General features: G+C 38.5%; 1 protein-coding gene across 2 annotated transcripts in view; it reads right to left on the reverse strand.

Annotated features, from left to right (window-relative positions):
• Positions 1-284: 284 nt before the first annotated feature.
• rnf24 (ring finger protein 24) overlaps positions 285-14,144 on the reverse strand; it is a 29,331-nt gene continuing 15,471 nt past the window's right edge. For both annotated transcript variants that reach the window (XM_076091297.1, XM_076091296.1), the window contains exons 3-6: positions 11,652-11,694; positions 10,898-10,939; positions 6,139-6,218; positions 285-4,390 (exon numbers count right to left, since the gene is read on the reverse strand). In XM_076091297.1, coding sequence (XP_075947412.1) covers positions 4,249-4,390; positions 6,139-6,218; positions 10,898-10,939; positions 11,652-11,694 — 307 coding nt within the window. In that variant the 3' untranslated portion in view covers positions 285-4,248. The remainder of the gene's footprint in view (positions 4,391-6,138; positions 6,219-10,897; positions 10,940-11,651; positions 11,695-14,144) is intronic.

Here is a 14,144-nt window from a genome sequence, read left to right on the forward strand (position 1 = left end):
ACCATGTATTGCAGATAATTTGGACTAATGCTGTTTAACCACAAGGTGGTAGTATTACACACGCTTTACCAAAGGATGACTCTGGCCTGTTTTAAATAAAGTCAAAGATATTCATGAAATCATGAATAAATCTATACAACTAATTATTTGTCTAACTTGTATGAGATAGAAATATAATAATGTGGCATCAAATGCTGTATACCTGAAGTAATGCATAATATCTGATCATATTCAGGGTCGATTGTTTTTGAATGAAAGGCTGTATGCAAATAAAAACACCCAAATCTTTCCAAAACTTGGACATTTTATTTACAGTTCAAGTCAGTCACATGCAACATTTTCTTAAAATGAATAAACATGAAATTAGCAAAAACAAGAAAAGAAAAAAGAAATGCATATTATTTTCTCCAAAATAGCAATATACAAAAATAGAGCTTACAAATACTGTACAGCAAATTGTCTCCAAAAATATTCTGCTGCAGAATTCTTAGTTTTACAAACAATGTCTGTGAGGGTCCACAAACGTAATCAGTGTTAACAAAAAAGGGTGTGTGGGTAGGGGAGTGGCGCTTGGGTACACTGGTAAAGGTAGCAGGGTCTGTTTGGACAAAGAGCGAGGAAGTTATCTGTGACTTGGAACGGCACTACAAGAGCCTCGGAGGAATAAATAACACCATAAAAACAAGAGGAAAGTTCACTTCAGGGCGGCAGTGATAGAGATTAAAAAACGGATTAAATGGTCTGGTTGCTAAAACCAACCATGGAAATATAATTAAACCCTTCATCTATAGAGGATGTTGGTACCACATTTATTTTAATAAAACAGTAGAGTTTTTTCATATTCCTACAGAACACTATCTGCCATCAAACATTGTGCACTGAAGGCACAATCATATAAATGGCCTTGTGACGCTCTCTACTCTTGAGTATCAGTCAATTTCTGATGTGAAGTGGTGTCCCCGACTTATACTTCATCTCATTGTGTCTTGTGTATTTATAATGGAGATAACTCAGAAGCAGCACTGACGTCAATGATTTCAGTGGCGGGAAGCCATTTCTTATATTCATCTATTATATTCATGGCTGACTCAGTTTCCATTCTCTTTAGGCCACAATGTGACGAAGACTGCACCCTTTCTCCTTTGCTTTAAAAATGCAAAACATTATTTCTTACTGACTGGGGCTTTGATTCACAACAGTTCATTTTGGATTGGCACTTTGTTTTCAGCGGGATTATGACGGCACACAGGAAGGAAACGGGGAAGTTCTGGTGGAAAGGCTAAAAGTGTTTACAATCAAACACAACACTTAAGATGGCCAAATGGCAGGAAGTGTTCGGCTGCCATTTGGTTCATGAAGGAGCATTTTTAGTGCACCTTATGTATAACTACACTACTACTGTCTACATACATGTAACAATGATGACGCCAACACCTCTTCACTAACAGGCAATATAAATTATTGTCTGATCACAAAGTTAATCATTAATACACTGTGGGTTTGAAATTACCAATTAACACAGCCCTCGTCGTGTTTTTATAATTGTGGCAGTTTTTGTTCAAATAACGCTAATGTGAACAATATGTTTCTTTAAATCCGAGTCGCTTTAAAATGTTAACACTTTCTCGTCAGTGGAGGCACTGCGTTGCATTTATGCCGGAGGGCTGGACTTCGATAAGGGCATGGGACAACCGACTAATACGCTACATACAGGATCATGAAATCCTGCTTTTGCTCTCGTCTAACAGTTGACATTTTCACCTTGCTGCGTGCTCTGACCCATCGCTGTGAGGTGTGGGCAGGCATTCGGCAGAGATGAAACATTGAAAACACAGAGGAAGGGTAACAAAGCGTTCCTGCCATAAAAGCACATTGTCACTTTTAAAAACGTCCATGTGTTGGGAACCTGTGAGACTGTTTGCTGTTGGAGAATAAAGTCTAAAAGCAAAGTTTGTGTTTTTAAAGGCACAATCAATGTTTTTTTTTAGCTTAATTATAAGTATATTCCAAAATATATTTGAGTTAAATAGTAATTGGGTTTTGGTGTGTTTCTAAACCAACTTGAATTCAGAATATAAGCCTGTTTCCATCAATAATGTTTGTAAACATAAAACAACATGTAAACAAACCTTTTTATAGCGCCAAAGACATTGAAAAATGTGATCTAATTGCTGTCTAATGTATTTCATTGTGTTAGTTTACATTTTTTCATGGTGGGACTATTCTTTTGTTTACAATTGGATCAGGGACTGTGCCTATAGTGAGAACGTATTGTCATTTGACAATATCACAGGTTAAAGGAAATCTCCAACTTATCCAAAGTCCATCACTTTTGACACAAGTTTTTTTTTCAGCTGCCGTTTTCAGATCAGCACATTGTCGCACAACCCATTTACCAAACGCAGCTAACAAGGGATGAGGACAAAAACATAACCACAAAAGCTGGTACGACTTAGAGTTACTGTATGTGTGGCACAAAACAAAAAGCATCCTGTACCGTACAGAAAGAGGGAGAGAGGCGAAAGCACCAGAATACTGCAGTCACAAAGCAGAGCTACCCTTTGTGTGTGTGCGTGTGTGTGTGTGTGTGTGTGTGTGCATGAATGAAAATGCTGCTTCATTACAACCTGCTGACCACTGACTCTCTAGCAACCCGTCCATGGGGGCAGCTCAAGCCCCTCCCTTTGTGCATGTAGTGTGTATTTCTTGACCAAATAGATATGCTGATTATCTGCTGAGGGCAGTCATTCTGATGCAGGTGTCAATCCACTTACTCACTCACTCTATGCAGCTGTACCTAGAAATTATAATAAATTAAAAAATAAATACAAATACTCTACTTGGATAGAAGCAAAAGTAACTGCAACTGTGCATGCAGAGCATTTTAAATAGGAGATGAACAGCAAAGAAGGCAAAAGCCCGCTTCATCCTGCCCTCTTCCGAAATTGAGGTATCGACCTATTCTAGCAGGATATATATGATGCTAGTTTAAGATTAATCAACACGACTTTTTGACATCTGTTGTTTTGTTTTCAGAAATGTCTCAGCCCTAATCTGAAGCAAGCCATTGTGACATTCACACAGAACGGCTTCAATAAAACAAAATGATGCAGCAGAACAAAATAAAACTGAAATATTTACGTTACGTGTTTAGATCTTTGTTTAACATTGCCTTATTACTGGTGTTTGTTCTGTAAAACAGTTTTTTTTTAGATAAAGCACCAGGTTTTACACCGGTTTAAATAATCACAGTACTTGGAGCAGTTGCTTTGTAACTGTGATTCCCGTTGGGAGATATCCTGAATAGTTTTTTTGAGTAATACCTGGGATAACAGGATATAGCCTGCACTCGTTTATGGTGGATGTCTGTGTATTCCTTTCATAAAAAAGATAATTTGTTCACTGTATCACCTTCCTGTATTGACAGAATAATAACAAAGGATAACGACAACAGTCACATTGTAATGAATGACAAACAGGGCATCAATGAGGGAAAACATTTCTATAGGCTCAGTGTGAAGAATTCTGTTTCAACACATTCAAACCTTTCACATTTAGGTTGCGTTGAGCTTAATTTGTTCTGTGTGTGTGCAATTACAACTAAAGCACTGTCCAAATTTCCTGACATCTATCTACTGACAGGTTTTGTTGTTCCTTTCAGATATATTTTTTTACAAATCAAAGTTTACTAGTTTACTTATTAAAAATCAAAGCCCATGTGGCTTTGTACTGTACATAGAATAATAGTTAATGATACAATATAAAACATAACCTTGCTACAAGGATCACAAGCAATTAAGGTTTGCCTTATCGTAAAGTGCTTGTTAAAAAAAAAAAAAGTTAAACAATTTATATTTTAGTGTACTGTAGTTCTTGGCTTTTGTGTTTTTTTTCCTCCTGGTCTTAAGCTGGTGTCCCCAGAAAAGTGCTTTGGTTGAGAAAAAGTTATCGACCACGTCTTGGTCAAGAAGGAAACTTCTATTATCCATCACTATTCTTCATTGTCCGCGAAAAAAACCAAAAACATTAATACAGTTGATTATAAGGAAACCTTTTGTGAACCAATGCAAGAATAAGAGACGATGGCTGAAGAGTCACAGTTCTCGTGGGTATCTGCACATGAACCCCTGTTTCTCCGCTCTGCACACAGACTCATACCAAAGGTGTACCTGTACAAGTGAGAGTATGAGTGACGGGATGTGTATTTGTGTGTGTTTGTCGTGTACTATAAGAGAGGTGTCGAGTCTGCTACACCAGGTTCTCGATGCCGGGTAGAGGCTGCTGTATTGGCACAGGAGCGTCCGTGCTGCCGGCCTGCTGGGCGAGCTGCAGGACGGGCATGTTGCACAGCGGACACACTTTCCTCACCTCCAACCACTTAATGAGGCACCTGGAAGAAAGCAAAGGCAGTGAGCGTATGGTTAAGGCCTAAATACAGAGGTATGTGAAGGGGTAGAGAAAATTAAAACTTGGGTTAGCTTGACTCGTCTTATATTAGGACACAAACTACATCAATTCATGTGTCAACACTTGCATCTGCTTACAAGCTTGGCAGGCTTATGGTAAATGGTAAAAGGACTTGTACTTGTACAGGCCCTTTTCTAGTCATCTGACCACTCTAAGCACTTTAACAGTACATAATGTACCCTTCCACTGATACACTGATGGCAGGGGCTACAATGCAAGGTGCCATCTGCCCATCAGGACCAACTAACTTTTCACACACCCATATCATGTGTATTAGTCTTATATGTTTATTTTCTCAGGATTCATTGAGCTTATCATTAACATATTGTATTGGCACATATGTCAATCAATAAGTAATTGCAGTCAAGAAAAGAAAAATACATGTTTGCGTTGATGTAAAAAAGGTGCAGACATCACATGATTTGTCCACCAGAGGGCACTGACAAATGTATCTTTCTAATAGTAGGCAACTTTGACAACAATTTATTTAAGAGAACCTTTCATAGGTGTATCTTTATGCTGAAAAATGAACATATACCATAATTGTATATCAAATTGTTTAAACTCTGTCATAGTGATGTTGGTATTGACTTAAAGAGTCTGTCTGGCTCTAATACAGATAAACAGCAGTGAAGAGTTTTACGTCCAACTAACACACATTCTGTTGAACAAGTGTGACAACCACACTAATTAAATACATCCGGTCACACATTAGGTCACACATTAGGTCACACACAAAACCCTTATTGTGAGATTGCTCTGCTCTCTAGCTGTGGTGTTAGCACTGTCAATCACTGAGACACAGACAGTGGATTTACAGTTTTATTAAATTTCCATTCTGGTACTTAATGTGGAGCTGAAGTGAGCTGTGAATTAATTGATTTAATTAATTAAATGTAAAACATTGTTTGGTTCCAACTTTACCAATGTAAAGACTTTCTACTTTAGTCTGTTTTATGCCATTGTTAATTGAATAGCTTTGGGGTTTGGGCTGTTGAAAAAAAGCAATTTGAAGACCATGCCTTTGCCCCTTGGTAAATTGAACGGGTCTTTTTCACTGTGTAGGACATTTATAGAGGAAACTATTCATCCAGTTATTGAAAAAATAATGGGAAGATTAATCAATAATGACAAGCATTGTCTTGTTGTCATTCATTGTGTTTTCTCCAAAAAACAGCATGGCTTTACTTGCCACACACTAAAAAGGAGAGCTTATACAGTGCATTCACCTAGTGGTGACCCTCTTGCTGAAACTGGGGGGAAAACTAGGCCAAGGGAGGTGTCATGCTGATATAAACAACTCAGTCAGGGCAGAGAGGGGGGGGGAGGTGTGGGGGATGAAGTTGGCTACAGCAATCCATCATGTCCTGTGAAGCTCCGCACTTGATAAACACTTGGCTTTAGTTTTGTGTAGAAAAACTATATAATCATTAACTTTTTGTTATTGTCGCCACCAACATGCAGTCCATCCACGCAATGACTTGAAAATAACTTCACTCTAGTCTCTGAAAATTGTTTTCTACTCACTGTCAGTTAACTTCCTAAGAGGTGGTAAAGAGGAAAATGTACTACTTGGTTAAGGAAACCTGTACTGATCCACGTTTCTTTGGTGTGTGTGTGTGTGCACTTTTGTGTACGTGACCATGGATGCACACAAAACCATAAACTTACTTCCTATGGAAGGCATGTTTGCACGGACAAATCCCCAGCTCGTCTTTCTGTTTGAACTCCTCCAAGCACACTGCACAAATCTGAAAGAGAGAGGAGAAGTTCGAGGTGTTTTTCTGGGGAGGGGAATGTAACAACTTTGAATTTGTTGGTTGTTCTCTGGATTTTTTTTTTCTTTTTTTTTTTCAGTCCTAATCTGAATTTTGTGTTGGTGGATTGAAAACAAACTATTCATACAACCAAGGTCAGGCACTCGTGGAAAAAAAAAAACTGTGGCCAACATCTGCCAAAAAATGACACAAACAACAGAGTAGTAACTGACCAACTGTGTTGTGTTATATAACTCTGACTTAACTCACACTTGTTCAGTCTTCCTTTTGTGGCACAGTTTCAAGGTTACGGGACTTAGAAAGACTGAAAAATTTGAAAGACAGCCACAAAAGTGGACCCATATCACAGCACACAGGACAATTTGTGCATATTAAAACTTCATCAGACACATTTTCACTGGTTATCTAGCTCATAACAATCTACCCAACTCTATGGGTCTATGATCTCAGTGCCGTTAGCGTCTGCGATCATAGATAAAACAGTTAAATAGTAGTGATAACCGTAGTCCTCTATGCCTCACTGAGGCAATAAGTCAGGTTGGAGTTCTTTGTCTTTTTGTGCAATGTTTGCTTTACACACACACGCCCGTTCAACTGACATGATCCAAACAGGTCATTAACTGCCAGCTAGCATTAGCTAACTGTTTAGGTTGTGTGTGACATGATTATTCATTTTATATTTAAATAAGATGTTTTTCAGTTGCCTGATTGTCAAATTCTGGAAATGTATTTCTCGCTTTGACTTTGCCAGTTAACAAACACTAGAATGTTGGTGAACTTCCCTTTTGTCGTCTATTGAATAATCTCTTTTATATTAAACAACTGACTGCTGGTTTATTATTGTTCTACTGCAAATGCATGAAGAAAGATGCTTTGCGTGTACAATTTTTTCAGTATATTCTGGGTATCATACAGGTTGAACACATTGCACTTCCAGATAAATTGGCGAGAATCTGCTGAATCAGAACAATATGATAACACAACCATCCATCCACCCACCCTTTTCTCCCTGTGATTCTTTCTCCCGGTGTTTCTTCAACTATTTAGGGGAGCTGGGATATATAATGGGCGTTCAGGAGGCCTAATCAGAGGGTACAAAGTACTCATTTTGGCAACTTATATATGCAATCTCCTTGTTTTCCCATCACAATCCAGAGCCACTGACCATAGGTCAGGGTTGGCATGAATCTAACTTCCCAGTGAAACTCATTATTGACAGGTGAAAAGAAGCAACTGACAACACCACATACAATGTAGGTAGGACATGGCTGACTACACTCCCTTTCTAGACCAACATTAGAGTTGCAGGGACAAGGGTAACAGTGTGTAAGGAACTGGACATTTCAAACTGGGAAAAAATGGGCAAAAATCTGCAAAGATGAAAAAAGTCCTCACTCCATTCCCATCGCAAAACTTTATCCAACCAGTGGGTGACATTTCCATAAAAGAGGGTTTTAACTTGGCACACCGTTTTTTTGGGCTGTCTAAGCCTGCAACTATTTAGCCACACAGTTTATCTTTCTCTCAGCTCTACATTATGGGGGTGGATGGACAAGGAAGGATGAAAAGGACAGCATGGGGGCTCTTAGCTTCTCTCCCGATGATCTTTGGACACAGAGCAATTCTCTGTTAAGATGTCTGCTTTGCTGTCGTTATTTGTGAATAGATCAGTGTTTTTGTTCCCTTAAATGCCTTGTCTATGGTGTCACACTCACAGTTGAGATCTGGCACCCTTCACCAACTTTTGACAGAATCTCTTTCTCCCGATAAACTGAATAAACCCTGTAAGCAATAGTTACAAATTTCATGCAAAACACATGTACTTAATTTTATGGAAAAACATTCATTCACCAGATCATGGATTTGATCAGAGAAAAAACATGTGGTGCAAATTAGTTACTTAACAAACGGAAATAAGTAAAAAAAAAGAATGTACAATTGTAAAAAAGCTTGGTCCAAGAGAGCCATGAAACCGGGTACAGCACAGAAGAGTTACTGAAAAGAAGAGAAGAACCCAGGCTAAAAATAGGCTAATCCTCAAAAGCTATTTGTGGCCACAATAGGCACTTGTTATCCTAAGTGGGTATTCGGACCAACAGGCCCTCTCTTTATGGATCTCTAGTGATAAAAACATGTTGCCCTTGTTTTTATCATCTTTAGCAGCCACCTCTGCAGATTTGCTTCTACATCTACTACTCATCTATTTTTGTCTTTCCACACCCTTTGTAAACATTTGCAACAAGACAACATTTGTGAAACTCGTGCCTGTGAGTCATTAAAGTACAATTATCGGCTAATGGTTGTAGTTAACACTTTACATCCATGTCAAATGTGTCCTAATCAGTATATGAATTCTTGAGTTATGGCAAAAGCTGTTTTTTTGTGAGGTCGCAGGGACCATTGACCACCAAATTCAAATCAGTTCATCCTTGAGTCCAAGTAGATGGTTGTGCCTCCATGCATTCCTGATATCGTGTTCACGAGAATGGGACAGAATCACATTAGTTCTGTGAGGTCGACACATGGACTGACTATTACGCAGAACCTCTTCATGACAGAAAGGATATCTCATATCTCAAGATGTATCATTATGAGCAATAATCTAGATGTCATTTTCCATCACGGGTTCTCTTCTTTTCTTTCGAATTTTATTAAAATATCTCTGCTGAATTAGCTTTACATACATTTCTACAAGTACATGTGAAACAATAACAGATACTGAAAATGTTACACATAATTATTTAATGTGTAGTATAATTGCAGCCTAGTTGTTTTCAGGTGTAATAACTTTACTTTCTTTTTTGAGCTCACTGATTTGAAACAAATCCCGCTGATCATAAGCTCCCTTCATTTTCTCTCTACTATAAAAGTTAGTCCCAGCAGCCGATTAAGTAACGATTTGCTGCCTTAGTAAAACAGAAGCTAACTACACACAGATTGTGAGCGTAAACTGAATGAAAATGAAAGGCACACCACCATCTCAACAACAGAACAGCACAATCAGTCGAGTACTACTGTGACCCTATAAGCAATAGGTAAAACTTTAACATGACTTGACCACCAAACTGATCCCATAATAGCGCTTCTACTGTAGATATTCCATCAAAATACTGAGACTGAATTTGTGCCATTCCGTCTAAAATCATGTCTCCAGGGTGATCTTTCGGCGTGGCAGCCTTTAAAACTAGGTCATCCACCCAGGCTAGTGTGTGTGTGTGTGTGTATTATTGTCCTTAGACAAATACAGCTTGGTAATTCCGTCAGTGTTCACTCACATGACACCTTCTAATGCTCCTAACAATATAAACAATACAAGACTGAGGCCTGATGGAGCAGCGGGAAATTCCAAAAATGATGACAAAAAACTGTGTTTAGCCATGTGTTAAAGCACACGCGAAGATGGTATTGTTGTTGTTGTTGTATTTCATTTGCACTACGGTGTTGAATGGATAGTGTTCCTGGCTGCAAAGCCAATGCTGCCGCTTTACTCGCTGACTTCTGCTTGCAATTTCCCAACCAGGCTGAGCTGACATACAGCATTACTTAATAACGGTAGGGAGAACACTCATAACTTAACAGCAAGATGCTAGTTTTCACATGACAGCGTGTCAAAACAGATGCACTGAATGTTAAATAAATAACAACGTGTATGTCATCGCTGCCTTTAAACTAGACAAAACCCATAAAACTCAAAAAAACGGAAGTCCAGAAACACAAAGCCAGCTGTGCAGATAGCCCAAACGAGTCCTGATATATTCTGATACATAACAAGAGTTGGTACCATTTACAACCAAAGCTGAGGATGTTTATGTTAATAATGACGGCATAAATTGACAAAAAAAAACAAAAAGAGATTTCAGAGCGAGGCAGGCAGAGGTGTCTAGAATATGTGTTTGAAGGATATATCCAGGATGTTACACCGGGTTAAAAAGATAGCGATAGAAGCTAAAGACAGTGTAAAAGTGAACCACCACATTACTTCATAATCATCACTGTTTCTATGAAGCCAGGTAGGTATTTTTTTTTCACTGTAAAAATCATTAAAAAGCAAAAGCAGCATATGTATATATTCAGTATTCAGTAGCATAGAAGTGCTAACACTAGTTAATGATGCGCTAACGCACTCTGCTAATGTACAGGTTTTTACGTATAATTGTAACGTTTTAGAAAGTTATACTTATCTTGTTCCAACCTCTCCGGATAACGAGTATCACTATTACACATGCCCCAGAAACAATGTTTAACCGTGACTAGCTCAAAATCTACAAAAAAACTGATTGCATGAGAGTTTATGGAGCAGGGCCAGATAGTTGTCGGACCCTGGTTGGAGTTGGCCAACGCTATGCTATAATTGGTCAGAGTTTTAATGACGCACATTGTATCATGGCACAACCATCATAACTGCACAACAATGAGGAGATCGAAGTACAGAAAGAACGAACTGAGTAAATGAACGACATTGTGGCTAAAGCATTGCTCAAATAAAGTAGTATATGGCTGGATAGTCCGAATTAGATGGTATAACAGTACAGTGGATACTTGTCAGGGTACATTACAGAATGTTCCGTACATTAGATAGGCCGACTGCTTAAAGAGAGTGATATTTTGGTTTAAAGTATCATCAACTGATTATAAACAGATATCGTACTTACCTCATGCAAATTTAGCTCTTTGACTTTTTCCTTCTGAATGACCTAAGTGGCATAATAAGAGATAAAGAAAGGTTAGTCACTGATTGACTGTATAAACCAGCTCTTCTGGAAATACAATAAAAGACTTAGCATCTAATAATAAGTGTGTGATGAAAAAACAACCAGTCAGGCTGAAAAGGGACACAGAGATAATATGTACTACAATATAGTTGCTGTTTTACAGTAAATGTATGTGCACTACTAATGTGTGTGTGGGGGTTGTGTGTGTGTGTGTCCACTATGTGAGATTGGTAGTCTTAAATAACCCACAGAGAAGCTGGAATAATATGTCCACTGGATTAATGTTTCTAGCTGGCAGGTAGTAGTAAGACAATTTACAGAGTTAATAATCATCACAGTATATATTATGCCAGTGTGTGTACTTGTGACATGTTTGGGTGTATTACATCATTTGTGAAGCCTTGCTGGCATGCTCAATCCCAGCTAACCGTGAACCTTATTTTTCCGGCTAAGCCACCTGCTTCCCTTCAGGTTAAGGGCAGACATTTTGAGAGAACCTGTAAATAATTTGAAACGGGCCAAATCTATTTTAACCCTGGAAATACCTGCAGCTGCCAGTAGAGTTGGCAAACACATTATTGCACCAGCTGAATTAACATTTAGGGACCAGAGTTGGCTCACCGTTATTTTCGAATTTTTGAACTGCAGCATGTGTGTGTGTGTGTGTGTGTGTGTGTGTCACTGGAGTGCTTACTTGTTTGTATGCATATAGCTCTTTGTGCGCCTGGTGCCGTAACCTGGGGAGACAAAACATCTTTTTGATGAGTAAGCGTCCTTCAACTGACTACGTTAAATAGAGAGAAAGCAGTCATACAATCCTGGAAAGAGAGAAAAAAACATGGATGCAATTTCATTATAAATACTTGCAGTATTGTAATGTACCAAATAGGCATGAAAAGCAATTCTCAATCCATAGAGAATAATAAGAATAATAATAATATGGTATATACAAACTGGTTGAAGATTCTACACATGATATATCTCAATAGGAGACAGACAAACAAAGGCAGAGCAGGTTTTCATAACAGATTTTTATCTCGAGATAAAAAAAGTTTGGGTTGTGCATGCTCTGCATGATTGTCAAAGAGGATATGATTCTGCTTTAGGCATATGCCAATACATATCAACTGAATTACCAATTACAGAACGGAGTGCAAATACAAAAATAAAATGTCACCTTCCTGAACTCTGTTAAATATTTGTTTTTCTTAGGAATACAATAGAAGGCCAAGTTACATATTAGCAGGTTTCATTCTTAGACCGGACATTAAGTAAAATATAAATTCACAATAACACCAAAAATACATTGGATAAGACATTAAAAAAAGCACTGGTGCAGGTTGTTGAGGCACTCTTGCATAATGGTTAAAAAGGAGCGTACCCACAGATACAACCAATGTTTAAGGTTTATACCAAACTCTTGGTGTAACTCTTCATAAACATTGCTCTTGTAAATGAGCAAAAACAAACAAACAAAACAACTCAAAACAGAACAGAACGAGCACTGGATAATAAGAGAATCTATAGGTACTGAGAACGAGACTAAAATATGTAGAAAAGGGGGACAAAAACAAGAGAGATAGGAGAAATTCATAGGTTTGTAAGATTTACCTCCATTACTAGTAACCTTAACCTCTCGCAGCAGAGTGAGAGGGATCTGTAAAACAAGCAGCACAGTCTAGGAGAAAAACTGACATTTTGAAAGAGGTCAGCAGGAAAAGGTGCAGAGACTCCCAAGGGTAGGGGACAATCGGTCATGGGTGAGGGGGTTGTGGGTGACTGATGGGGGTTGCTCAATGGCCCTTAACTGCAATGTCAAAGTGTGTAAGATTAACCAGCTGAAAAATGAGAAACAGGTGTCCAAATTGACCTTCCTCTCAAAAGGTATCATTATCATTATTTGCCTGCAGTCAGCGTGCTACTCAAAAATGTAAAATGTGTGTGACAGCCATCATTATAGTGAAGAATGTCCGGTGGTTTGGTCTACCTTAAGGTGTGTCACTTCACTTAACATGTATAAGCACGAAACTGTCACAAGCTTGCTGTTACAAAGATCTAGGTTTATTTACATTGCACATGCATAAACATTTGGGCCATGCTCGTGAATTCAGCATTCAAGGCCTCCTGTCTCTATACTTTCAGAAACACCCCATGCTCAGGAAATACATGTCAATCCTTGTAATGTATACTGCATACTTTACATATATGTGTGTGGACCGAGTACTCACTGTTGGAGGTGGTTGAGTATTTCTGTGACAGTCTGCCTCGTGTCAAACTTGGTGTGAGTGTTTGTCTGTTTGAATAATGACCTATCACACGTCACCGCTAAAGTTAATGGTCCCATTATTCTCCTCTCTATGTAAACGAGCAATGACACTTACTGCACAGAGACTATAGGATTCACGCTTTATGACAACCTCTAAAGGTTTAAGTAAAGCTTTGGCCAATTTGTAAAAGAAGAATTTTCTTTAAATGTAGCCATAAGGAGGCTTTAAATTGTACATTAATCATAGAAGATGGTGCAAATCATTTGAGGCCAGTCCTTTGGGAGACTGCATCTTTAAGACACTCTTTATGGAGCAAAAACGCTCTTTTTGCCTTTCGTGACTAAATCTGGCAACATTGACATTCAGTGTTGAATCATGGTACTGCATCAAAGTCGTGAAGTGTCTTTTCACAGTTAAATGGAGAATTGTAGGAACACGGTAGTAGTTAACCTACTTACCATTTGCGAGGGGTGAATTTTGTTGGGAACTGCTGCTTCTCACTGTCTTAGATAAAACATGCTGGACATTATTTCTGTTCAGTTAGTTGTTGGCAGGAGAACACCCCTGAAGCAACGGCAGCCAGGACAACATAATTAGACCAGTGGTATTAAAAAGAGGGGCAAGGGAATGACTAGAAACCACCGCCACTTTTCCTTTGCGGGAAATAATTACTGGATTACACTCGAGACTAATTGCTTTAAAAAAGGGAGATTCAACCAGATTAATGTTAATGGTTACAAACATGAGTTTTAAACACCCAAATGCTCATTTAATGAACAGCCAAATGTTAATTACATTTAACAAGGAATATGGGGAGGACATTTAGGAGGTAATTGGCTCTAAGAAAAAATAAATAGAACAAGTTGACGCCAAGTGCCATGATCATAATAATGTAGACAAGCAGCTTTGGATCTCAGCAT

The sequence above is a fragment of the Anarhichas minor genome, unplaced genomic scaffold (genome assembly GCF_050575085.1).
Source record: "Anarhichas minor isolate MPS153535 unplaced genomic scaffold, ASM5057508v1 ptg000014l, whole genome shotgun sequence".
In the NCBI taxonomy this organism is placed as follows: domain Eukaryota; kingdom Metazoa; phylum Chordata; class Actinopteri; order Perciformes; family Anarhichadidae; genus Anarhichas; species Anarhichas minor.